General features: G+C 26.6%; 3 protein-coding genes across 9 annotated transcripts in view; 1 reads left to right on the forward strand and 2 right to left on the reverse strand.

Moving 5' to 3' along the window:
• The first annotated feature begins 167 nt into the window (after positions 1 to 167).
• Positions 168 to 26,127, forward strand: LOC105828283 (peroxisome assembly protein 12). Of its 3 annotated transcripts, none has more exons than XM_012666532.3 (8): positions 168 to 358; positions 491 to 592; positions 708 to 830; positions 2,016 to 2,124; positions 2,301 to 2,497; positions 2,846 to 3,214; positions 3,690 to 3,772; positions 3,881 to 4,377. In XM_012666532.3, the coding sequence occupies exons 3-8, from the start codon at positions 711 to 713 to the stop codon at positions 3,990 to 3,992; spliced, it is 990 nt and encodes a 329-aa protein (XP_012521986.1). In that variant the 5' UTR covers positions 168 to 358; positions 491 to 592; positions 708 to 710; the 3' UTR covers positions 3,993 to 4,377. The 3 variants fall into 3 exon arrangements, with proteins under 3 accessions (XP_012521986.1, XP_036139804.1, XP_012521985.1); XM_012666531.3 differs by having other exon boundaries at positions 175 to 358; positions 664 to 830; XM_036283911.1 differs by lacking the exon at positions 3,881 to 4,377 and adding an exon at positions 26,000 to 26,127 and having other exon boundaries at positions 171 to 592; positions 664 to 830.
• Positions 9,969 to 22,809, reverse strand: LOC105838759 (merlin). Of its 3 annotated transcripts, none has more exons than XM_012684539.3 (9): positions 22,367 to 22,804; positions 21,787 to 21,916; positions 21,456 to 21,661; positions 19,444 to 19,671; positions 19,089 to 19,328; positions 18,910 to 19,016; positions 14,115 to 14,244; positions 13,315 to 13,650; positions 9,969 to 12,208 (listed from the first exon to the last, which is right to left on the reverse strand). In XM_012684539.3, the coding sequence occupies exons 1-9, from the start codon at positions 22,451 to 22,453 to the stop codon at positions 11,831 to 11,833; spliced, it is 1,842 nt and encodes a 613-aa protein (XP_012539993.1). In that variant the 5' UTR covers positions 22,454 to 22,804; the 3' UTR covers positions 9,969 to 11,830. The 3 variants fall into 3 exon arrangements, with proteins under 3 accessions (XP_012539993.1, XP_012539994.1, XP_012539992.1); XM_012684540.3 differs by having other exon boundaries at positions 19,119 to 19,328; positions 22,367 to 22,800; XM_012684538.3 differs by having other exon boundaries at positions 18,910 to 19,328; positions 22,367 to 22,809.
• LOC105838761 (paired box protein Pax-1) overlaps positions 25,989 to 27,455 on the reverse strand; it is a 47,049-nt gene continuing 45,582 nt past the window's right edge. For all 3 annotated transcript variants that reach the window (XM_012684544.3, XM_012684543.3, XM_036283909.1), the window contains one exon: positions 25,989 to 26,467. In XM_012684544.3, the coding sequence (XP_012539998.1) occupies positions 25,989 to 26,467 (479 nt within the window). The remainder of the gene's footprint in view (positions 26,468 to 27,455) is intronic.

Here is a 27,455-nt window from a genome sequence, read left to right on the forward strand (position 1 = left end):
ACCATGTGATTTCGGCCTTATGCATTATGCATTTCGTGTTAAGGTGCTTTTTCATGGGCGTCAGTTGACGCCAATATTTTGACCTATTCTGACCAATTCTGACGCGCAAAAGTTTTTACGCGTCAATTTTGTAACTCGCGTTGTCTATCGCGCGCGACGATTGGACGCTGGTTTGACGCTATAGAAGTTAGAAAATTCGAACTCTCCAGCGTGACGCAGAAACTAACATGACGTCACAAATCGTCTTGACGCGCGTCAATTGACGCCCATGAAATGGCACCTTTATGCAGAGGTCTGTGCGGCGACCCATATTCTTTGAAATAGATGATAATTTTCTAACCCTTAATAAATGTTTTTAGTAAGTTATTAATGTGTTTACAATATCAAACGTTTATGTATTTTAACGTTTGAACATATATAAAGACTAAAGGGACACACTTTTATTAAAATATGACGTGACTGTACATTCTTATGTTTTTTATTCATTAAGAATATAGATATTGCGGACTTTGTAATCATTACGAAAGCATGACAAGCATGATGAATAGGAATTTTATGTTAACCTCAAGAATAGTTTACTCCGAACAAAGCGGTAAGATTATTAACAAATACTTATTTTATATAGCAAAAAAGATGAATAATATGTAATAAATGTTGATGCAGGCTAATTTAAAGAATAGAGATTAACAGTATGTCCACGTAAACAGAATATGGCAGAGAAAGGTGCACATTTGACTGGAACCGCGTACATCAGGCCTTCTATCTTTGAAATTATTGCACAGGAATCACTTGCATCTACTCTTGAACCAGCTTTTAAAAAGATTCTTTCGGTACATTGTGTTGTATAAAATGTTTTTTATAATGTGTCATATTTATATATAATATTACTTTTCAAAGAATTTAATTCATGTAATAAATGCAGTTTTTTCTTTTAAACACATTTATCTAATTAATTTTCATACATTACATTATGTTTTTTTTATATCAAATGTATTAATAATGTATATCATGAAATATTTTTATATTGATACATACACTTAAGAATGATGAAAGATATATAATTGAAAGGTTTTTTATACAACAAACAAGTCTATTTTTAAAACATCTTACAATACCAAATTATTCTTTATCAGTATTGTCACATCATGATTTTGTTTTGTCAAGGATCAAATAGAAAATAAGAAATGTAAACGTATAAATAATAGTAATTATAAAGTTTTTATAAGAACCAAACTTAGTGAAAATTAAAAGTGAAAAAATTTACTAAACCATTTACTAAATCAATTTTGTTGGTTAACGGCAAATAAATTTGCTCACTTGTAATTTTCATGAAGTCGTAATTCATAATTGAATTTTAGAGGTTTTTAATTTTTTTTAAATTACTCAAAATATTAATCAAAGCTTACAACTTTTTGTTCTAATATTTATTGTAATTATTGTATATTCGCAAAAAATTATCATTTTAATACAAAGGAAAAAAAGTTTTTATTAAAAGCAATTTTTTAAATTATGTTAGTAGAAAGCAACAAAAGTATTGTTTTATATTTTAAATAATATTTTCTTTATCATTAATAATGTTATGAAAAATATAAATGAAAAACATTATAGTATAAAGAAGTAGTAAATGTAAAATTTCAGTAAGAATCAGAGATTTTTTTTTAACAAATTAAAATATAAAATATTTAAAATTTTTTAAATATTTAAAATCTTTAATATTGTTTCCTTACTTATTAAATATTCAGAGAAAACTAATCGTATTTGACTATTTTAAACAGTAAATATTTTAAAAATGAGAAGTTGTTTTTGTTTCTTGAAAATGTAACATTTTAGATTTATTTGGTTTTTGCAGAAAATTTTCAATTATATTTTGCTTTAAAACATTTTTCAAAAAATATATCCTGTATTTATTTAAAATTAATAAAATTGTAATTAGTCACAATACATTACATAACATATTAAAAAATTGTTAGTTATTAATATATATATAATATTTATATTTTTTAAATCAATTTCAGTTTCTCATATCTTTCAATCCTGAAAGATATGGGCATATTCTTCAATGGGCAGACGAAGGTTATTTAATTTTTAATGTGTTTCTTCAACGATATTATCTAAAGAGATATTGTAAGTATCTTTTTAATATTTAATGGATTTTATATGTTAATATGTAATAAAATAAATCTGTAATATGTTTTAACTTTCAATAATTTTTTTATTTTAATATATTTTTAAATAATTATTTTGATAGGTACTTTTTAATAAGTTTTTTGAAAAAAAGAATATTGTATTATTATTTTCAGCTGCGTCATTTTCTGAAACATTTTACGGTTTGAAGCGTGTCACTGTAATTAATAACAAATTAAAGGAAAAATTATCGCATAAACAACAAATATTATCATTAATATTTATTGTGACATTTCCATATTTAAAAAATAAACTTTCACAACTCAGTTTAAAATATAAACTTCGAGAAGAAAATGGTTATGAATCAAGAGAGGTAAGTTTAAAAAATATTTTTAGATGTATATTTTATTGGCAATTTTGTTATATATTTATTAAATTCGTTCTACACTTTTTAATTAAATTTTAATTTTTATATAAAATGTAAATTATTAATATTTATAAAAAATTAAAAGCACATTAATATTAGACAATATAATTAAGAAACAGTTTTAATTGCAATTTTGTTATTTTATACTTTTTTATTTTAGAATTATTTTCTATAAATTTTCTTTTATGTGTTGCTGAACATCTCTATTATATATATATGTATGTGTGTGTGTGTGTGTGTGTGTGTGTTTTATTTCGTATAATTAAATTATTATGTTAAATATTATTAATACAGAGGGAACAAAAATTCTTCCGTAAATGTATCGTTAAAGGACATTCAATTCTCTTTGTAACATACGAAACTCTCATGCTGTATAATTACATACTTTATATATCTGAGAAATCGATGTACCCCTCACTCTTGCTGAGGCTACTGTCTGTTACGCTGACATACGCTGAGCCGCAATCCGCTCTCACTATTGCTGAATTATTGAGAAAAATAAAATACAATTCATTTACTTTTGGCGATGGATGGAATATCTTCCAAAGAATCGTTACTGGATCTCTTGAACTGGGAGCATTTTTCTTACAGTTTCTTTCTTGGTGGAACCAAGAGAATTATAATATAGATATTATGAGTCTTCCCACTCCACCACCACCAAAGGTAAAGATAAATATTAAGGAGATATTCTTGCTTTTGGTATTTTTTATCGTTTTATTAAAAAAAATCTATGTTAAGCTACAAACTTAAAATTTGGCACATTTATTTTTTGATACTTAAATATTCTTTACAAATAAATATTTCCTTAAAATTTTAAGTAAATAAAATTACAGCTAGATAAGTTATTGTACAATAATATTTTGATTAATTAATTTTGAAATGCTTCGAAAAATGCGTTTAAAATTTTGTATACTGTTTATGTATAATAAAATATTTTGTAAATCTTTTAATTTATAATTAAATCTTTTAATTTGTTCTCTTTCTCTTAAAAGATTCAAATTATTAATACATATTTAAAATGTGATTTTTTTAAAACTTGCAAACAAAAATTCTCTTAAATATATTGGTGTGACAATTTTGTTACATAAAATCACAAAAATAATTTAAATTGCTAAAATAATATCTTCTATTTTAACAGGTTTTAAACATAGCACAATATAAAGGAATTTGTCCGCTTTGTCGTAAGCCTCAACATATACATACCGTGCTTATGGTATCTGGGTAAGTAGATGTATATGATATTTTACTTAATAAAATAGTTTTTGTACGTTTTGTATTTTATTTTTACATAAGATACGAATTAGTTTTATGGCATATTATTTTTTATAGTTACGTATTTTGCTACCAGTGTATTTTATCGGAAATAAGAATAAAGAAGAAATGTCCAGTAACACATTATCCTGCCAAAGAAGATGATTTAATACGTTTGTACATAGAATAATATGTATAATGTTATGTTATATACATTATAAATATATATGTGCATATTTATAATTTTGTATATAGAGTATTCCGAATTTAAATGTTAAAACTCCAGGAACGGAAGATTGGTACAAGGTCTTTTACAGATTTTTTATTTTATTTTGAAGAAAGTCATAAAAACAAAAATTTTTAATAAATCTCTTTATTACTTATTTACACAGAATTCATATATAAAAATATATCTTTGGTTTAATAACAATGCCTCTTGTAAATGTAGCTTTAACTGTTCACATTATTTTGGATGGAAATGAATTCACATTTTAAAATGATTTAAGAAGCCTAACAATTCTTCTAACATTCAATTTCTTAATACAATCTTGAGATAATAAGTTGTTTTTTGAAAATAATAAGATCAATATTTGGCTACAAGAAATTAGTGCTAAAATAGTATTTTTCTTTCCAAGAACACCGTACGCGGTCTTAAGGTTCAATGAAGATTCATAACTAACCATATTCCTATCCGTATCCAAATTCGCCTCCTGTCACCTCTTACAATGGCTGCGTAACGTAATATAACAAACTATAACTGAGTTTGTGTTTGACTAGATTCTACTTTTTATATAATTTTAACCTTTTTGTGAAGTACAGAAAGTTTGTTATTTATTTGTAGATATTCACACAGCGTTAGAAAAAATAATTTTTGTCTTTGTTAATTTGGTTACAATTATTCTAAGTCATAACCCAGCAAACACAAAGTTACATGTAACGTGCTTGTTAGTTGTAATTTCTCACTCAATAACATAATTGCAATATAACACACGTGTTATATTACAATTACATTGTTGAGTGGGAAATTACAACTAACAGGTACGTTACATGTAACTTGGTGTTTGGTGGGAAGGAATTAAGAGACGACCTTAAGAGTAAAACTTTCACAATTGATTGTATTGGTATATTCACAGGCAACTGCACAATAATATATATTAAATTATAGTACATTATATATATATACATATACATATATGTAAATTTTATATCTATATATACTGTATATATTGTGCGCGCGCGCGCGCGCGCGCGTGTGTGTGTGTGTGTGTGTGTGTGTATACACCAAGCATATAAACATTATTAAAACAGAAAATTACAAAAATTTTTTTATTCTCTGAATACTTAAATATTTAAGTAAAAAGTGAATAAAGCATATGAATGTGTAGTAAATAATTATATTTAAAAGTCATTTGCAATTTTCTTATTTTTGGTTTTTGCTTTATTATCTGAACAAATTCTTTAATTTTTTCTTCCTTATTGTTGCGGAACGTGTGTGTGTAAATAGTGTTTTAGTCAATTATGAATATTTCTGGAAAGCTGCTATTTCTCAGCCGCTTGAGTTTTTATGAAATTTGCAAGTATTAAAAAAAAGTTGATATTTCTTCTCTTTGTAATTCTTTTTAATAAAAGAAAAACAATATTTTTATAAAAAATGTACAACTGTCGTTAAGTAAAACAAATGAGAATATAATAAATAAATCATTATAATTTTTAAATCGGTTGTCGAAAAATTATGAAATTTAATACAAAGTATCAATAGAAAAATGAAATTAATACAAAGTAACAATAGAAAAATGAAAGAATAGTATACTGAAAATAATTCTGAACATCTTTCTATCAACATTTTCCATTTTTCTATTTTGGAGGCACTATAAAATATCTTTAATGACGTCCATTATTATAAAAAATGATACTAAATAAAACTGTCATTCTTTCTTAATATTTCTTCCAAATTTTATAAGAATTGTTCAAATGGCTGAAAAATGGCAGCTTTCAAAAGGTACTCGTAATTGATTAAAATATCCTGCGCATAGAGATGTCAATAATTATCTAGCATCTTGTGTGAATATATCTATCAGTAAATAAAACACTTTTTTTCCAAAATAACATTTTATTTTTATGACTGCAATATATTAAGTGGCAATATACACGCGTATATGCAAACGCGTGCGCGCGCAATAAATTTTAAATGTTTACAAGGGGAGCACCAAGCTTTCGTTAAATTTTTAATATAGTTCTACATCTTTCCTACTACGACAAATCTGTCTAATATGCAATAGTTTTCGAAAAAACATTGTTTAAAGTTTTTCGTGTGCTGTTCTAATTCATAAACGCAATTTACAAGTAATAAATTATGTAGTCGAACAGACTAGTGATCGGGGAATATTGAACGAATTCCAGTTCTCCTTTTTCTTCGTAGCTTTTTTAATTTTACATGAATCAAGTGAATAAAAAATTCAAAATAAAGATGTATCTTAAAAATAAACGATTTATTATAAAAAATTATTATATAAAATATATTTTTATATAATTATATTATATACAAATTTGTAATTTCTGACTAATTGAAAATCGAAACTTTAGATATAGGCTTACGTATATTTTGGGAAAAATACAGCAGTTTTAAAATTACTGGGGTTAATTTAACTTCACATGGTTCACGAAAAACTTTACAACTTTAAAACTATTAAAAAAGTTTGTATTAAAAATATTTTTACTTTGTTGATTTAGAGCATGCAAGTAATTTTAGTTTTAATCATTTTTTAGTATAATTAATTATTAATTTAGTTAATTGTAAATTAAAATCTACACGTTAGTACCTTTTGCAATTTGCATTTACAACTTATGTATACAATGAAAATGATTTTTCGAAAACATTGGATAGATTTATTTTGCTTCGTATTAATAAAAAGAATATAGTATAATATATTAGATATTTAGCAAAATTCGTGGGGTTAAGGCTTAATCTTCTTGTTAGATTGTTTACTGGTTATGTACATATTACGTTATTTAAAAATATAAAACTGTCTAAAATAAACTTAATTATAACAAGACACATTTTTCTTAAAAAGTATCTAATAGCTTCTAATAGCTTTGGATAATTTTGTTATCATTATGTAATAAAATGTCAGTCTTCCTATTTTTATAAACTATAAACACGTTACTTAAATTTATAAATATTATGTTTAAAAAATGATGGAAATCTTTTCAGTTGTATAATATCCGAAGACACTTTTGTGCATATAACGGCACAAGTTGCGTTCCAATTGTCGTTATTGTCGACACATCCGTATGCAGGGTTACTAGTCCGATAAGTAAACTTATGTCTTCTAGTGACAATTAAATAGTTATTAATATTAATAGCAACGATTATAAATAAAACGATGAAAACGTAGTTTCTCACTCAATTAATTACCATTAGAGATTAAAAAAGGTTTAAGCATGATATTGAAAAATAATCCTATCTCTATCTGAAAATTTGCACAGCGTACATTGTGTGTTTTCCAGCAAGACACAGTGTAACACAGTATCCACTAGTGTGAGTGACACACTGATATGTTCTTTCTCACACTAATGGACACTGTTACACTGTGTCTTGCTGGAAAGCACACATTGATACACACTGTCCCAATTGAGCATAATATATTACAATTTGTGCACGTATGTGTCAAGCTATATTAAGCAATTGGAAAGCATCCATTTACTATTTGGTAAATACACTGGTATTAGTAATTAATATAATGTCAATTTACAAGCATTGTCATTACACATATATTACATTGGAAATAATCGAGAACATTAAACATTGGAAATTTATTATTAATCTTATTTAAGATATTGAATAGTTTGTGGAAATTACCGATCAATATTTTATTACTTTTTTGAATTTCAGATTAAAAATACGAAAAATAATGTCGAATATAAATTTCAAGATAAATAAGATTGAAATTATAATATATGTCATAAACAATATCAAATAATCCCGATTTTAATTTCAATCTAGTATATGCATATGAAATCGAATTAAATGTTTATGGTGTATAACTATAGTATGTATATATGTATAATATATTATATATATTAATGTATTAAAATTATATAATTGTATATAACTTTAAAATTATATACATTTTAATTTGTAACTGTGTTATAACATAGACACGAATTAAATTATGCAGTTTTAAGATGTTGCAATTAAATTATTTTAGATAGTCAAAATGTATGTTTGCTTAAATATCATATTATTTATTTCCGAAATAAATTATGTAGATGTTCAAGTAATATTAATTCATTCAACATTAAAATCTATGGTTTTGTTATAAAATGTGGTACATTTTAATTTATTATAAAAGTATAATGAATTATAGATAATTTGATTTGACTTGAAGCTATAATGAGATAAAAAATATTTTATTACAAAATTCTTGGATATTAGAATCTACCTAAGTTAAAAATATCTTTCATCACGTGTATCAATATTATGTTAATATCATATTATATTTAAAACATTGTATATTTGACAGATTGTATAAAATAATTAAAAATGGATATATTATTCATTTTAAAAAATCTAATATTTATATTTTATAAATAAACTAAATAAGAAAGTAATCATGTTTATAACATTTTATGAAACAATACATGTTATAGTTTATTTAATTTTTATTGTTATAATACTAAATTTTGAAAAGTAATGACACAAAAAACTCAGTTTTTTATTTGTGTATTTAAGTATTTAAAATAATTTATGTAAAATTTTACAATTGTGACTTTAGTTGTTCTATAAATATATTTTGTTTATTTATAGAACTTATCTCTGGATCGCAAATGGAACTTTACATAAATCATTTCTTGATTTAAACTAATAAAAAAATCAGTTTTTTGTCATTATTTCTTAATTACATTAGACATTTCTATTTCTTATTGAATTAATTATTGATTTACATAGATATTGCTAATAGTAATTGCTGTTTGTTGTATTACTTTCAAATACAATATAAAACAATTTATAATTTTTATTATTATTTCGAAAATAAGTGTAATACATTTTTAACATAAGTATTCATAATTATATAGGTATATTGTGTGTATGTGTGTGTGTGTGTGTGTACGTATGAGCAATATACATGTACTTTCATAAATAAAATATATAGGCACTGTCATTCATTAACATCAAACGATGTAATTCAATTAATCTCTATAGATAAATTTATAGCAATTTGAAAGTTAACTATTAATTTTTTATAAAAATATAATTGTTTTGAATGTTGTATATTAGAATTTTTCTATGTATATCGTTGTATGTAGTTATACATTTAATAAGTGTGCACAAAACGTAGGCAGTACATATTAAAGTATCTATTGGAATTTTAGAAAGTAAAACAAATATACAATATAAAATATACTATATATATATATATATATATATATATATATATATATATATATATATATATATATAGAGAGAGAGAGAGAGAGAGAGAGAGAGAGAGAGAGAGAGGGGGGGGGGGGATAGCAGATATTTATTTTGATCTGTTTGCGAATATATAGTATATTCCCAAATGTGAATTAATTGAATATGTATGTCTATACATATAATAGAGATGTGTGAACAGTTTAAATTTGAATCAAACTGATTCGATTCGTTTTCGAATTTAGAAGACTGAATTTAGAAGACTGAATAATTCGATAATTTCGAATAACCGACAGTTCAATTTCGAATTAACCGATTTCGTTTATTTTGATTGTGTTATTTATGGTTAAAGTCTACTTGATGCTTTGGAGCATTTTTTGATCATTATTTGTAGGATCAAGTGAATCACAGTCTATTATATCTGCGCAACTAGTCAGCGCGTTCTACTAATTCTCATACCTGATTGTTCATTTTCAAAACTTATGATTTTTAAATCTTATGAACTATTAACAAATTTATGTACACGATAGATATTTGTTTTTGTAAATTCGTTTCAATATTTTATATGTTTGTATCATAATTTTACAAAATTTAGAATAAAATTTTTAATTGCTTCGTTATATTTTCGAGTAAGCACTAACGAAATGGACTACTATCATTTCATACAAGTATTATCACAAATATTATCACTATAATAGTAACATTATAATTTGTATATGTATATGTATTCAGTATTTAATAGTAACATAATTTGTATTTATATATGTATTAATATTTATTTGCCAGTATAATACATACTCTTACATTTATTGTTTAAAATCTATTATAAATTTATATTTAGCGCAATTTTTTTGTAATTATTTTCTAAAATTTTAACGATAAATTTTCTCGTCTATTAAAAATAATCTGCAATGGCACTAAAAATATCTTAATATATTTATGGCTGCGGTTCACTTAACACTACAAATGCTTTGTAGTATTTTATTAACTAATCGAAACAAAGAATTTTATAAATTGATCAATCAAAAAATGCTTCGAAGCATTTGTAGCGTCAAGTGGACATTAGCCTTAATTAGTAAACGTAATATCTGGAAAAATTTTATTGGAATTCGATTTGTATTCGAAAGAATTTCAGTTTGATTCGATCCACAAATCCTTGATTCACACATCTCTAGTATGGAGGTTTATATATTGTCTTATAATATTATAATAGTGTTAAATGTACATATTTTGTATATACAGAATGTTCCATTCCCCCTAATCAGTAGCATTTCAAATAACTTTATTATTTTAAATATTTAAAGTTAGACAAAATTAATAAGAGTGTAGCATAATTAGAGCAATAGAATATTAGAATAGCAATAATTTAGCGATAAGATTAATTCTTTAGAAAGCAAAATCTGATTTTGATCTGTGGTTTATCGAATTTTTTTTTCGATCATGTACTTAGAATGTTTTGTTTTTCATAGTATAACCTTTTACAGAGTGTCAACAACAAGTGGGGAAAATTAAAAAAAAAAAAATTCTAAATTAGATCTGTTCAAAATTTCACTTGTCAGCTAAAATACTTCTACTTCTTCATTGTCTTGATAAAGCAAAATAGAAAGTAAGCATGTTACAGACCTAGTTCAATTTCATGCAGCAAAAGCATCAAGAAGCCTCTTATTCCTGAAATCGTTACGTATTTTGTTTATCATCTTCATATGGAACTCATAACAATGTTATATCGATATTTTTTAAAACATTCTTATTTTTTATAGAAAATATGAATATAAATTTTGGTTTCGATTTTAGTAGGATTGTTTAATATAATTTACATTAATTCAATAGTATGATATGTTAAGTCTTAAAAAGACACACACACACACACACACACACACACACACACACACAAAATTTTTAATGATTATTTTGAAACCATTTGATCTCATTTTGATATCATAACTTTTTATCCAATGCTTGAGTATGTTTTTCAATGTATTTCATGTGATAGATTTTAAAAATATTTCTGTTGCAATATTTTACATGACATTTTATAAAATCTTTTCAGAATTGTAAATAAAATGTGAAAAGTTGAAATCTTTCTGAAAATATTCCACCACAATCAGTGCTGCATAGATGTTAAAATAAAACAACTTAGAATTAACAAATCAACAAAATTTATTAAAGTTTTGTTTTTTAATTATAAATGTTTAAATATTAATGTAAAAAATGCCTAAAGAGCATGTAATTATTTAGATATTATAATTAAAAAAACAAGATGCTTTCGCAATTTTATTCTTAATTTTTCATCTTTTATCACTAGATCTACTCCTTATATTTCTTCCCACTTATTGTTGAACATTCTATATTTTCTACGTAGAACTTTTTCGAAAATTTTAAAGAAAAATCATTTCAAATTTGTTAAGAAGTTTAGTATCACCTAATCGAGAAATGGAATATTCTATAATATAGCACACTTGAGTATTCTATGTTTGGATATCTCCTTTTTCCTTTTTTTTCTGCGTGCGTGTGTTATGTGTACACGTACGCGCATTTATAGTTTATTAGTATCAATTAAATTTTACTAGTATCTTGTTAAAACATGTTTGTTACCATCACTACTGTCTCAAAAACTATAACTCCTCAAAGAAGGCAACTCTGGCTTTAGTGGATCCGGACTTGACTTTTTTCAACGTGCTGTATTTATTCTCGCCAAGTCGAACTTGTTCTTCATGCAACTGATCCAACTCGCACTGCTTTTCACCGACTTTTAGACCTTCGATTTCGGAACGTAATTCGCGCAGTTGTTCTTGCAGATGTTTACTTTTTTCCAAATAATCGCTTCTCTCCCTTTCAATTTCTAATGAAAGTTGATCGACGTCTCCGTCGCCGATAAGATCATAGGATGTTAAGTCAGGTGGTAGAGGTTCTGTATCTAGTTGTAAAGTCTGAAGATCCGCCTGTAGGTCTGATGGAAGTACTTGCGTAGAAGGAAATAGGTTTGGCACAGGCTGTTGACAAATTAAACAAATGATTCATAAATTGTACATGCATGCATATGTAATATTCTATTATAAGGGAGACTTGGGATTGTTGACGCAGTTTTTACAATTTTGGTATTCGATTTTTAAACAATTATTATGACTAAATTATACTAATGTAATAGATAAAATTTTTCTCTATTACTTGTCTCATAATAGAAATGATTCTGCGTATGATATAGTTTCTTTATAATGAGTAAAATACAAACATGCTGCATGGTAACAAACTTGTTCTGATAAACTGACAAAATAATATATATCACAGTATAAATTGTCTGTTGTGCCACACAATATTTTATTACATAAACTCTATGTTTTAAATTAACAAAAAAGTACTTAATAAAAAAAAAAAACAGATTAGTTATATATTTCTTGCAAAGACTGTCTCTTTTAAAGTTATTCTGTGATGATCGAATAGCAAAATTACTGTAATTATTATAAATTAGTTTTTATAGAAAAAACAAATGTAATCTATTTTAGTACATTATTTCTAACCGACCGTAATATGTTAAACATATTACGGTCGGTTAGAAATAATGTACTAATATTGTTATTATACGTCGCCGTTAAAGAACGTGCTTTAAGATATACTGGTTATTGCGAAGAATAATACCATATGCCTCGGTGGTCGAATTGGTTAGGACGCTCGCACGAAACGACGAGAGATCCGGGTTCGAACCCCGGCTGAGGTATTATTTTTCGCAATAAATTAATTTACAGTTTTTCGGGACAGGTGAGAAGGGGAGATTGTAAGATGCTCTCGAGCATCGAAATTTAGCTTGGTTACTGCGTCTTAAGTCTGACAAACCCTGTCGGCGCGCAGTTTAAATAAAAAAATGCTAAGAAAAATTAAAATTAAATTTAATGACATCACTAAAATCTGATGTAGACCGTGAGGTGATTTAAAAAAACTTATTGATCTAACCTATTTTAAATATGGTATGCTTTTATAAATTTTGTAAATAAAAAATATTGTTTTATACTTTAAATATTTCCTTGTTTAGCTTTATCATTATTAATGATTGCAATTTAATTGCAGTGTTTTTTTATGAATAAAAGTTAAAGACTGTACTTACGGTTATGGTAGCAGTGTAGGCATTTCTACTCAGGAACTCTAACAGTTTTTCCTTAGCTTCTTTTTCGGCAATTCTCGCGCGTAATAGTTCATCTTTCAATTTTTCCGCTTCAGCAGCTCTACGTTCCGATTCTTGCACCAGTCTTTCCGTTAATAATTCAGCCTCTCTAGTCTTTCGTTCTAGATGGACCTTTTCCTCTTCAGTCTTCATGTTGTTTAATCGTATACGCGTGATCTCTTGTTCAGCTTCTGATGCTTTCTGACTTAGAAGCATTGCTTCTTCCTCTGCTACGCGACTCTTCTCAGCTAAAAGATCTGCCGTCTCTTCAGATCTTCTCTATAAAACATATAATCAATTAATAAGTCAGACATAATATAAAAATTCCCTTTTCTTAAGTTTAGATCTGCAAATCTATCATAAATGCATCATAAGCATAAAATATAGAATACATTCAAAATATATTCTAAATCTTAATAATTTTTAATAAAAAATATTAAATTTAAGCAAAAGTGCTATTTGTTTGTTACTCTAATCATTTTTCTTCGATAAATTTTATAATAAAAAAGAAATATATATATAAAATATAAAGATTTTATTTAAAAATATTTATAATTTTTTTGAATACATGTTTTTCTAAAATTTAACGCGTACATTTTAAGATTATTAAGAAAATATTCTTTGTGTTAGAGATGTAACCGTTACTTAAAATGAGAAAAATAAATTGAGGAATTGCTAGTAACAGAATTGATTTTTCTCTGTGTATAGATTAATTTATATTTCTATATCTACTCATATCTTACAAGAGCTTCATTTGCCAGTCGTATCTCCTCCTGGTATTGCAAAAGGCGTTGTTCCATCGCAGCCTTTTCTCTTTCCGCTGCTTCTCGTAATTGCTTTTCTCGTGCTAATTTATTTCTTTCAATTTGCCTCCTAGATGTAATGTCATAAATATTTTTAAAAGAAATTCAAATTTATGACTAAATATTTGATATAGAAACAATTTAAAACTAGTGATAAGATTAAATAGCGTACATTTTATTTTCTGAATATAATTTGATGATTGGTAATATCTTTTGCTATGTAAAAAGTTAAGTATTTTGGAGAAAGAAAAAACATGGAGTTTTAACAAACGCATTTTAAAAAGGAATAATAAAACTTTGAATCTATTTTTTAAATTTTGTTTCACCAATTTTTTCTAAATCATATAAAATAGTCATATTGGTATTTTTTCATCTTTTTGTTTTTTATTTTGAGGCCCTGTAACTTAATGAAATACATAACATAATCAGACAAAACTTAATAAAAAATTATTTTAAAGTTGGTTTTAATTCTAGATTAAAAAATTAGTACTATTATTTCTCGCAATATCAAACTTTTTTAGTTAAACATTTATTTCTTATAAAATGTTTATCTTTGAAACTAAAAAGTTTGCGAACCAAAGAAAACATTTGTTATAATGTACTTGAATCGCATAATTTTTTTCAAAAATAAAAAAAATTATACTTAACTTTTCGTGAAATGCGAGAAAATCTCAAGCATGCTGCAACATTTGAGCGGCAGTGTACAATCTTTTTATTTTATAAACAGTGTCTCATAATGTTTATAAGATGTTGCATGAATTATTTTAATTCATAGCGGAGAAATGTAGCTTTTTTTATTATATTGAGTATGGTTCAAAAGTGAGTCGAAACATTAACGTTACTTCACTTATATAATTATTAAATACAGGAGACAGATAAAATAATGTGAACATTTAGGAAATACATTAAATAAAAGATTGGACTATTTTTTGTCATTAATAGATTTTATCTTTATTTTATTTACAAAATGAAATCATACAATACTTCAATAGTCATTAATGCAATGTCATATTACTTCTTCTAATAGAATACTTTTTAAGAGGCTGTTGGAGTGCCCTCAAACTTGATCAGGGTCGATAATGTAGAGTCATTCGTTCACATTATTAATGAGATGTCGTATGTATTCTTTTATAGATTTAGAAAATCTTTTCCAGAATTAAAGTACATATATTAATATCAATGAATTGGACTTTATCGAGAAAGAAAAACAATTTTTTAGATTACTCTACTTATCGATTTTTTATGTGTCAGAAATGGATAACCGACTGAATCTTATTTGTATGAAAGGATGATGAATATACGTCATATTTTTACAACAAAATTATCTCAAAAAATGTTTGCGCTCATTATGAAAATCGAAGCATATATGCATACAATTGTTTCTGTAAGGATCAATTTTACCTACCATGATTTTTGTAACTCAAGAAAGTTAGATAAAAACTAGATACTTCACTATGTGCGTAAATATACTTGCTTGATAAATTTTGAAATAAAAATATGATGTATATTCATCATCCTGTCATATAAATAAAATTCAGTCGGTTACACATATAGACCATTTATGGCCATTTTAGGCTCTCTTCCTTTCCAAATAAGAGTTTTTCTTATACCAAAACTTCTAGCTCATTTCTAAAAGTATATTATTATTCTTTGATGTAATGACAAGGGTGCCTAATAGTTATTTTACACGTACAGTCTTTAAAACTTAATGTTGCGGATGAAAGTCACGAGATGACTGCAGACATCGATAATATAATTTTCTAATTTTTTTGGTTTTTTAAATGAAATTGTTGCTAGTACCCGATGTTATTGTCTATACTTTAATTCTGGAGGATTTATCATTTCATGAAATCAGTAAAAAAACTGTCAGAAAATATATTGGAGGTTGCTTAAGAAATATTTGAAAAAATCTGTTTTATACTCTGCTCTTCAAAAACTGTGACAAGGACTCAATAATATTTGAAAGTATCCTAAAGTAAATTATCAAGAATTTTTTAATTAGAAAATATCTTTGAATTAGTTTTATAGAATTTCAATTTTTTTACATAATTAAAGCATGTGTAAAAATGAAGAAGATAAAGGACGATTTTATGTTAATAACAAAAACATTTTTTAATACATTAAAAATTAAAAAAAAAAATTTAATTTATTAATTTTATTAATGAAATAAGTAACATATTTCGTAGATGTTTACATTATTTTGGCAATCCTTTGTAAATAAAAGCTTCTATAAAAAAATTTGCTAAACCCGGAAATAAAGTCAAACCTTCAAATAAATTTTTTAAATCTTTTAATGCTAAATTTTTTAAGCAGCATAGCCAAGCACATATTTGTACAAAATATGTCTAAAATGTTTTTTTTTTAATTGTCAATAAAGAAAAAGAAATATAATTTGTTAGAATTATAATGATTGAATGAGCAAAATTATAAAAGTTGCATAAAAAATCTTTTTCAATATTTAAATCAGAAACAAGAATGATCATTCAATTTACAATTTCTATAATGTTATAGATTTTTCAATCTATTTTAGTTTAATAATAACATTAAAATAAATGTTATTATTAAAATTAACTACAAGAGTCAAATCAGTGTAAGGAATTGAAAAGAATCTACTTTTTTATAAAAATAATAATATTTTTCAGATTTTCTGCTATTTACAATAAGTAAAAAATTTTGCGATTATCAAATTTTGAAAATTAACAAAGTTATATACTTTTGTAAGGCACCGTATTCTTGTGATAAAGCAATCAACTTATGAAAATTTTTAACATGTTTATGACGGTTATATTTTTGTTTAAGTGTTTCTTGTAGACGGTGCACAACGAGGAATATAATGGGCCACGAGTTGATATTTACTAGAGACGGCATAATCATCAGTCACATTCGGTGATCATTGATCACATCAATAGATTATGACTAACGTGCATGGATAAAATAGACTTTTTAGGCACATGAAAATACTGTTACTGTATTTTACGTAGGAAATGATTGATTGATGATAGTCTAGAAAGGTCGGATAACAATGATCCACATAATCACGATGTCATAAATGTGTTCAAAAATTTTTTATGGCTAAATAATATTCTTAATTATCTAAAATTAAGTAATCATTAAATAATCGTCCAAGCTTATAAAGTTTATAGAATTTTTTAAATTTCAGTTAACTATTAGATTAGAAAATCCAATACCAGAAGAGTAAGAGTTAAGTCTTCGGCACATGATACGATTTTTCATGCTAGATCGCATACGAGGCGTCTTACTACGTATCCTCATTGGCTTACGATTGGTGACATAATCACCCGAGCTAATCAGGACACGTATTAAGATGTCTCGTATGCGATCTAGCATGAAAAATCATATCGTGTGCCGAAGGCTTTACACTGTCTAACCCTTTAATATTAAATTTTATAAGCAATTGAATTTGCCACAAATTGCTGCAAAAAAAGAAAAAAGCATATTAAAATAATACAGATTAAAACTACTTCTATTTTTCTTCATGTATTTGTAATTACGTGTAAAAAAAATAAAGATAATAAAATTTTTGTAATAATAAAAGGGGGTATTTTTGTTTTTGAGTTTAAAAAATTGATAATTATTTTCTAATAATTTGAGAGAGAGAGAGGGACACACTATTACAAATAAGACACCAATATTTATAAATAATTTGCAAAATTTTCCACACTTCCAAACTTTTGTCAAAATCATTACCATGATGATTAGTTTTAATTTGATTAACTTAAAATTTTTATTTACAATATTTTTCTTGTCTCATTACAATCAAATAAAAACTCCATTAAAAAAAAATTTTTTTAATCTAGGATTAAGAACAAAAAAGAATGTAAATAAAATTTTTAAGATTCTAACATTTGAAATTAAAACAAGTATAACACACGCACGCACGTACACATGTATAGACAAATATAAACATATAAATTAAGAAAGGTTATAAAAATGTGAAAAATAGTGAAAGCTAAAATATCCCCTTAAGACTTAACCCAGGCTTAAGGATGTATCGGACTGAAGTTCAAAATAGTACAAAGTTGCTAAAAATTTGTGAAATTGTTCTTTTAGTTTCCCTAATGTACTGCAAAAAATTGAAAACGCATCCACTAAATGGTTGCTGAGTTATAACTATTTTAATTTTCTCTGATTTTACATGGTATCCTTTTCTATCTTATGGAAAAAGACGATCTTGACAGATAAAACAGCTAAAAAAATATAGAAGAAATAGTACTAGTGTTTTGAATTTTTTTGTACATCTAGTACATGAATAGAAGAAAATATCTGCCAAGTTTCAATTGTCTTCACTACACCGTTTTAAAGAAATAAAATATAACTTGAGATAATTGTGCATTTTCACTGTCAAAAGTTTAAACTCATAAGTGAAAAAAATCGCAAATACGTGAAAAATACCTTTGTAAGAGTAAAAATAAGACTCCAACTATCGTTCAAGTTTCTTACATCTAGATTTACTATGCGTTAGGCGTAGATATTTAAGTATTTCAAATTTCATGCACTTTTGTCTAACATTGTATGTCCGATACACCCTTAAGTTATCAACTTTTAGAAAGTGTAAATAACTTTTATAAAGCATATAACATTAACTGAACATAAATTTACATTCATTACAAAATAAACAACTGAACAAACTGAATAAATTCATCAAACATCACTCTGAATGCAAATACGGAACATTTGTGAGATAAATAATTTTATATGAAAGATGTTTACTTGCCTGGATTTTTCTTCCTTTGCTTGCGCTTTCATTTGTTGAACTTCCATGGAATCCGGTTTGCGTCGCCTCATAAATAGATCGTGGTTGCCAATACACAGGTCTAGGATCTTAACAAACAATACATGAGCAGCCGTGTCACTATTATGTTCGTTCAACTTTAAAGCTATTAAGCCCCTCACCCAGCTGCCAACATCTGACTGTTTCTTTACCAATTTATTCATGCGAGTTTTCTGCGAGAAGAACATGAAGTTTGGCGATGTCTTTTCCACAGGTTTGATTATGAACTTCTTGTCATCGAAACTAATATGACGAATTTCCGACCATGTAAACGTAGTTTTCGGTGCCAGTTTATTCTCCTTTTCATAAATATTTAATCCCAATGCCGTTACTCCGAGCCAAAGATCTGTTTCCTTTTTATTCTACAATATGTAGAACATTTATATTCAGATTTTTATTAAGAACATTTCATTACAAATAATGCAGATTTATATAGATAAAAAGATATAATTAGTGTAAGTCAGATGATATACCTACACTAATAGGAAAATAGTTTACGCCATACATGTCGAGATCTTGCGCAATTTTAAGATATTCCATTTCTGCTTCATCTCGAGACATGCCACGATGATCAGCATACCAAATTTTTATCCTATCCTCCCACATTTCTGGAGTCATTTGATACTGATCTATAACTCTTTGTGGAAGCAAATCCTCACTGGCAAGCATTCCAGGACGATATGAAACTTCATCATAATCTCCATACTGTTAATTAAAATAAAAGTTAACACCCAACACACACATATATACCATATATGTATATACCTATATGTATATATGTATACATATTTTACACACACACACACACACACACACACACACACACACACACACACACACACACACACACACACACACACACACACACACACACACACACACACACACACACACAATATTGCTGTCCCTTTGAAATGTTCAAAACGAAAGCCCAGAAAAGATAAATTAGGAAAAAAAATTTAGGGATTTACTCGTTTTTTATTGTTTTGTTTCGATTACAATGATAAAAAACAAAGTTTGTATTTTTTTACTGATATATTATTTATTTATACTGAGCTCAAACATAATAATTTCTTCAGTTAATTTTTTTCTTTTGTAAATGTAGCTTCTATTTACATTATTTTTGATCAAAATAGCTTGTCATTGTGAAATAATTCAAAAAGTAAAATGCTAAAATTTAATTTCTTGATAGAACTTTGCGATAATAAATTTTGTCTTTAGAAAATAGACAATGTCTGTTATAATAAAATTGCTGCGAGAGATAAAAATTTAAAAATACCTTCCAAAAGTGACACGAAACGAATAAATAAGTATAAATAAATAATAAATAAAAAAATAAAAATATTTTTGTTTTGTATTTTTTATTTCTTTTAACAAAGCAAACAAGCAATCTTTAAAGGATTTTTGCTCAGTTTATTGATCCCTCACACACTCTTAAACTTTTGATACTTTTTAGGAAATCCTGTGTGTGTGTGTGTGTGTGTGTGTGTGTGTGTGTGTTGTGTATAAAGCTAATTTTTGTTTAAAAAAAAAAAAAACTTTTTTGATACTATATTTAAATCAGTACTCATATACAAAATTTATAGAAATAAAATGGTTTAAGTCTAAGACCTATTTACTTTAAAAATTCTATTTAATTGGTACGTTACAATGTTTTTGGATTTAATTTATCTTTTATCTAAATTAATATCATTCAAAATGTTTGTAACTTGATAATGTTGGATGTTTTTAATGTTTATTCAAATTTTTAGAATGTATTTTGTTAATTATATTAATAAAATACATTCTAAAAATCATAAAATTTTAAAACAAAGACTTCTTGTTTTATCTTATATAAAAAATTCAAATAAGGCAAATCTATAATCATGTTTTGTTTAAAAATTGTGTCTATATACTATATCAGTATATGTATATATATATATACATACATACATACATATATATAAAGTATAAAAAGAATTAACATCTTCAACAGATATATGCATCTGGCAAGCAACGTAATTAACCTTTTTTTGTAAAAAAATAGTATTTGTTAAAACTTTTGAGCAGTACTGTGTATTAATAAAGTTAATGTGTATATACCCTCATTCATTTTGTAGGTATTTTTTATGTACAGCAGTTTTATATGATCTTATTTTATGTAGTCAGAAATTATATCTTTTTATATTGTATTGTATGAACTTTTCTATCTTTATAGTGAGTCAAAAGTTCTTACTTGAATGTATTTGTTACATTATTTTAACCCTTTTTGGTCAATTTTACTACAGTATTGACAATAACAATAAATAAAATGTAAATTAACTTTCAATATTATTGTTTTTGTGCAATACATAAATATTTTTAAAACACTTCGGTTTTTCTTTCATATTTTTGAGGAGCAGATTATATTTACTCAATTGAGAATTTGTAAAACAATAATATAGTACAACTATTCTCTCTCTCTGTGTAAATCAAAGGATGAGTATAGTTTAAGTTTACAAAAAAAATACCTTTGCTTGGACAGCATAAGAGGCGAGTAACACAGAAGCCTCAGGTGGACAATAAATATCCATAGACAATATAGCTTGCTTTACTTGTAAGAAGAAAAGATGTTGAGTGACTTCTTGTACAAGTTCTTCAGCAACATCCTCGGGATAAAATTTTGCTAAGAACATGAACGATGTCGTTGATTGTTGCGAAACACCTTGATCTTGAACTGCAATCAATTCAGTGTGTTACAGTACACACACCACACACACACACGTGTGTGTGATGCAAATACTTGGATTAGATCTATTAGGATTTAAATATGGCAAAAATGGCTTCAAATTACAATCTTACCTTTCTTATCTAATTTTAACCAAGAGATAAAGCCCTTTGCATCTTCATATTGAAGTCCGAAATACCACGTTTCTCTCAGCCCAATCGTGCGGCACACCAGATCAAACAAGTCTCTACCAGTCGATCTCCACTGTGCCACAAGAAAATAGTTAGCTTGTAAGATACATCATCCATGCAACGAAATACATAGTAATTTATAAATAAGATTGAGGATTTATGTGTAAAACAAATATACATTATGCATATATAATGTGAAATATGTGAATTATACATATGTATAATGTATCATCTATGTAAATAATAATCTATGACTCGTTAAAATTTCGATATTTCACCACAAATGGATATTTTGTTTGAAATTTTATTTTACTTGTCTCGTACTTTGTTCGAGCAGACGTATTAATAATCTTAAAATTACTTCTGTATTGTATTATTCAATTTATAATTATATTGAAAATATTTGTACAAACATAACGTAAATTATACGTAAATAATCTGTGCAGACGTAAGGGTATTTTTGAAATGCATGGTACAATCCTGAATTCGAGAAAAAGAGACTGTGACACACTCGTCCACTAACCTCCAAATTAAATTCGAGCTCAGCATCCAAGGTGCAAACTTTGACAGGGAAGGATCTCCCGGATTTTTTCCTCCGGAATGGTGACATATTATTTCTCGCTACGTTCGTTTATTCAGCATTACGAGAGACATACTGCTGATCGTGATCGCGAAGGCGTTCGAAACCCATGTATGACAGTTCAATACCTGTATTGAACTGCGGCGCGCTGTTGAAAGATATTTCGTGGCGCAGCGTCTTTCAATACCTTTTTGACTCACACTCGTTGGAATACGATGAAGCCACGTGAATCAAATGACCTTATATACCTAAAATTTTCAATACGGCGTGTCTTTGACATACCTATTCGCGAAACGTGAACGGTTAATTGGAAGGCACAGCGGTTTGTTTCGAGCATCTGACATTTTCTCGCATGTTGCACATCCCGCAAATCCTGCTGCGATTCGCCAATTTCAAACGTGATCGTGCCCTAGCCTATTCCGATTACCTAATTAATTAGGTAATTCTTATATACAATGTGGTTTAAGAAATATTAGTCCCTAGTAATATATATTGGATTAAGCGCGATTAACTTAATTAAAAATTGGTTTCTATCGACGAAATACTTATACTCGATTTAGAATGTACCAAGATATAAGTTTTATAGTTTAGCGCGAATTTGAATTTATCTTATTCTAATTTATCAGATGAAAAGGGATCGTTCGGGACACCGTGAGTTTAAAGTTCTAATCCTTTTTTCTCCAAGCGGACATTTATATACCGATTGGTTTTCTGTTTAGAAAAAGCAGTAAACGTTTGATAAAATATTAAAGTAAAGTATATATTGCTTATATACTTACGTAAAAAATTATGATTTTTTTAGAATTTGTGATCAGAATCTGTGATCTCTAAATTTTCAACGGAAAATTTAATTATGGCAACCTAAACTTTGATTGATAACAAAATTTAGATTGAACGTCATTTTATTACCTCAATTTATCATCAAAAACTCTAATCTGCGATCTCTTACAGCACAAAATATTGCTGAAATATTGCAGGAATATTGTTTTTGTAAAATTGAAATATTACATTAAATAATTTTTAAAATATTGTAGCAATTAATATTTAAAATATTTAGGTTTAGCATTAAAATATTTTAATGCTCAGATATCAAGATGTCATAATAACGTTATATTTTAGTCAATGTTTTAAAACTGAGTTTTAGAGATATATATTCCATTGATGAGAATGCAAAACTGATGAAGTTTTGTGTTATTACGATGAAAAACTAAAAACTAGGGAGTACTGATGAGTGCCAGCGAGTTTTTTTCAATGGAAAACGCTATAAAAGATCATGATTTTTTATGTAAGAAACAATACTTTGCTTGAGTTTTATCAAACGTTTAACTGCTTTTTCTAGACAGAAAATCAATTGGTACATAAATGTCCGCTTGGGAAAAAAATGTTAAGAGGATCCCAAAGCTGTCTGTTTTACCGACATTCTGTTCAACCATTTAGTTTTGAATTGAATTGAATTAACAGATCAATTGGAAATCCTTTTACACGTTTAAAGTACGTATATAAATAACCGGGGACGACTAGAGAGAGTCCTTGTCGCACGGAATTGAACTAACTTCAATTTTCTGCGATTGCGACAAGTATGTTGCATGAAATTAACCAATCAACGTTGGTGCAAAAATACTGATCCAGTGGTGATCGTGAACGTTGACACTGAATTTTTGCGACTGTGTAGACATTCATGTAGCGACATTCAAACGACATGCGACGAACTTTAATTCTTACGACACTATGCTTACGACTTGCGACACGGCCTGTGCGACTATTGTAGACGATTTTTCAGGACTGGGCCCGAAGGTCATACAGGATGCGTGTTATTTTTCGTTTTATGCATGATGTGTATGGTGTATTTTTCATTCTCAGAATATTAGACTTTTGCGTAACACATAATATTATACATATAATAACACATAATATAATTATAACATAAAAAACGTAACCAGTCAGAGGTCTTTATTTTTATTTCCTGGGAAGGGAAATACATGGGATTCTGATTGATAGTTGACCATGACGTTAAAATGATTCTAAAATAATCTTTATATATAATAATCAATTCCGATTAATCATGATTAATCGGAATAACGTTATTGTCTCATCAATATCAATCATTTTGACGTCATTTTAATGTCATTTTGATGCTACATGAATTTTTTCTATATAACATTTATACTAATTATCATTTAAACATTTATTTTTATTTTTTCTTATATGTATAATATTTTATTGCATATCAATATATGTGGTGTCAATTTTTCGTCATATTAAATTATTTTCTTGACGCAATGATTCTAAACACAATTTAAAGACAATTTTGATGTCATATTAATGTCTTTTTGACTAGACAGTTTTCACAGGGTAACCTTAATTAAGGGTTCTTTTTATTTAAGTTCATTTAGCAATGAATAACAATCACCTGTTCTTATCTAACAGTTTATTTTATATAATTTCCTAACAAAATACTGTGTCTTTTTAAAATAAAACCAATTTTTTACATTTATTTTTGTGATGATCATATTACCACCCCTGTTTCTCTTCAACCCATTATGCAATGTCGCTACATTTTTGTAAATAATATGTAATATAATAAATATTTTAAAACTTTGAATTTAAAATCCAATGGACAACACTTTGATGAATATAATCGTGAAGTTTTGACTCAAAATATTGATTATTAATAAAAGTTATTAGATAAAATATATAAATCGATGATCGTATACATATATTACCAGTTTCTTCTCTGGTATTTCATAAAATAATAAAAATTTCGAATGTTCATAACTAATAGAACAATTTATAAGCAATAAAACATAAGATCATATTATATTGCTTATATTTTGAATTTATTTATTGGAGTCTTATTAGAAAATATAAATACTTTATAATTAAACTAACAATATGTATTAGTTGAAAGTGATTGATAGATTAATATATAAAATTAATAAAGAAATTCATATGAGAGAGAGAGAGAGGGGGGGGGGGGAGAGAGGAGAAGGAGAGAGAGATGGAGGGAGAGTGGGAGAGAGGGGATGGAGAGAGAGAGAGAGAGAGAGAAAGTATTCAAAATTTTATATTACAAATATTTAAAAATTAATAAAATGGGATATGTGCATTCAAATACAAAAAGATTATATTGAGAAAATGTAATTTAAAAAAATTTTTATTTTATTTTTTGTCTATATTTATTAATTATATACTTTAATTATGATCGAGTACCGATTTGTCCTACTTCTACTAATCAATTATTTTATTAAAAGATGAATGTAAAATTGTGTTCATAATTATTTAGTTATGTTAGTTGTTTAATTATGATATTTATAGATGACAAGAAAAAGTTCAATTAATTATAGTTTTTAAATAATTTATTGTTGTGAGCTAGCGATGATAACGATGTATGGTATCATTTATCATTTTTTAAAAACTATATTTTAATTAATGCATACTTCAAGCTTCATTCTAATACTATATTGCGCGTAAAAACATTTAAAAATTTTTATTCACATACAAAAAACGAAAACATTAATTATTTGACTATTTAGTATTCCTAATTCATAAAATAATATTATTTTATCTAATTACAAGGACTGGCTGGCTGGCTTGTTGTTCCTGACTGCAACATAATGGATTGTACAGAAAGAGTAGATGATATGGTAGCCGCAGTTACAGCATCTGTATGATGATGATGATGATGATGATACAGTGTTGAGGCATAATACTGTTGATGATGTGTTAGATGAGGATGATGGTGATGAAGATAACCGCTCGATACTCTATGATCATTATTATTTTCATTATTACTATTATTATTATTGTTAACAGAACTGTCGTCGTGACGGTTGTGATGATTATTGTTGATCGTGGAGCATAGTGACGATGTTGGTGAAGAGGATGATGACGAATTCTGTACATTACAACTGTTAGCTAGAATGTCGTGTACAGTGTGAGGACTTGGCCACTGCAAAGCGTTGTTGGTCGCTGTTTGATGTCCACCACTATCATGTACTATTGGAGGCGACGATGACGACAGTTTATTGGCTGACGATAGTCCAACTACAAATGCAATAATAACAAATAGGTAAGATCAGATATTTAAATTTTCAATATATGTAATTAATAATCTAAAAATGGAAGAAAAATGTAACTTAATATTAATTAATATTAATGTAAATTCTTGTTAAAACTAAATGTATATTTAAAATCTAAAAATTTTGCTAGTTTTTTTGATGTTGAAATGATTATTAATCTGCCCTATATACATAAATAATATTTATTGTACAATTGTGCATTTACATTTTATAAATATCAAGTAATTAAATTACAATTTTGAGTAAATATTTTTATATTTTATTAATTTGAAAACGTGCATTTTTTAACAAATTAAAATAGAAATTTTGCAAAATTTCAGTTTTATTATTTAATAAGTGTTAAATAGCTAATAAAAATATTTAATATAGAATAGGTTACTAATAATGAATAGGTTATTAATATGGAATAGATTACTAATAATAGTATAGGAGCTTATTTTTTTAAAAAACTACTGCATTCTTTTTCTTATAACAGTATTTGGAAGTTGTTGCAATTGTTGCAAAATGTGTTATAATGAACAGCGGACCTTGTGTGACAATGGCTCTTTTTGATATGATCTACATTAGAGTTGTTTATTTCAACAACTTTTAATATTCAAAATTTTGGAAAAATTTAAAGCTTTGAATATTTGTATTAAAAAGTAATCCGAATGGCATTGGATCTTGAAGCCGTAGTAACATTGCATTCTTATGTTGCAATGCAATGTTTTAAGCCTCGTCTACAAAAGTCGCAAACAGCCAATGAGCGCTTAGTTTCTAATTAAAACTTGACAGTCATTGGCTGTCGCAAGTCGCAACTGGCTACTTGCGACTTCTGTAGACGAAGCTTTAGAGTTTTAGACATATTGCAGTAACATTGAATTAACGTTGACTGTCAAAAGAAACACAAGAAACATATTTTGGATTGTATATTTGGATTGTATAAAATCTTAAAGAAACTAATTTAAGACCCG

The sequence above is a fragment of the Monomorium pharaonis genome, chromosome 3 (assembly GCF_013373865.1).
Source record: "Monomorium pharaonis isolate MP-MQ-018 chromosome 3, ASM1337386v2, whole genome shotgun sequence".
Lineage (NCBI taxonomy): Eukaryota > Metazoa > Arthropoda > Insecta > Hymenoptera > Formicidae > Monomorium > Monomorium pharaonis.

What these genes read in the sequence shown, in the direction of transcription:
- LOC105828283 (XM_012666532.3), top strand. Translation starts at nt 711, where the DNA reads ATGGCAGAGAAAGGTGCACATTTGACTGGAACCGCGTACATCAGGCCT. An exon ending in CTTTTAAAAAGATTCTTTCG is followed by an intron (nt 831 to 2,015) that starts GTACATTGTGTT and finishes AATCAATTTCAG; the next exon opens with TTTCTCATATCTTTCAATCC. An exon ending in ATATTATCTAAAGAGATATT is followed by an intron (nt 2,125 to 2,300) that starts GTAAGTATCTTT and finishes TATTATTTTCAG; the next exon opens with CTGCGTCATTTTCTGAAACA.
- LOC105838759 (XM_012684538.3), bottom strand. Translation starts at nt 22,453, where the DNA reads ATGTCACCATTCCGGAGGAAAAAATCCGGGAGATCCTTCCCTGTCAAA. An exon ending in CTTATGCTGTCCAAGCAAAG is followed by an intron (nt 19,672 to 21,455) that starts GTATTTTTTTTG and finishes TTTAATTAACAG; the next exon opens with TATGGAGATTATGATGAAGT. An exon ending in GCAAAGGAAGAAAAATCCAG is followed by an intron (nt 14,245 to 18,909) that starts GCAAGTAAACAT and finishes CATTACATCTAG; the next exon opens with GAGGCAAATTGAAAGAAATA.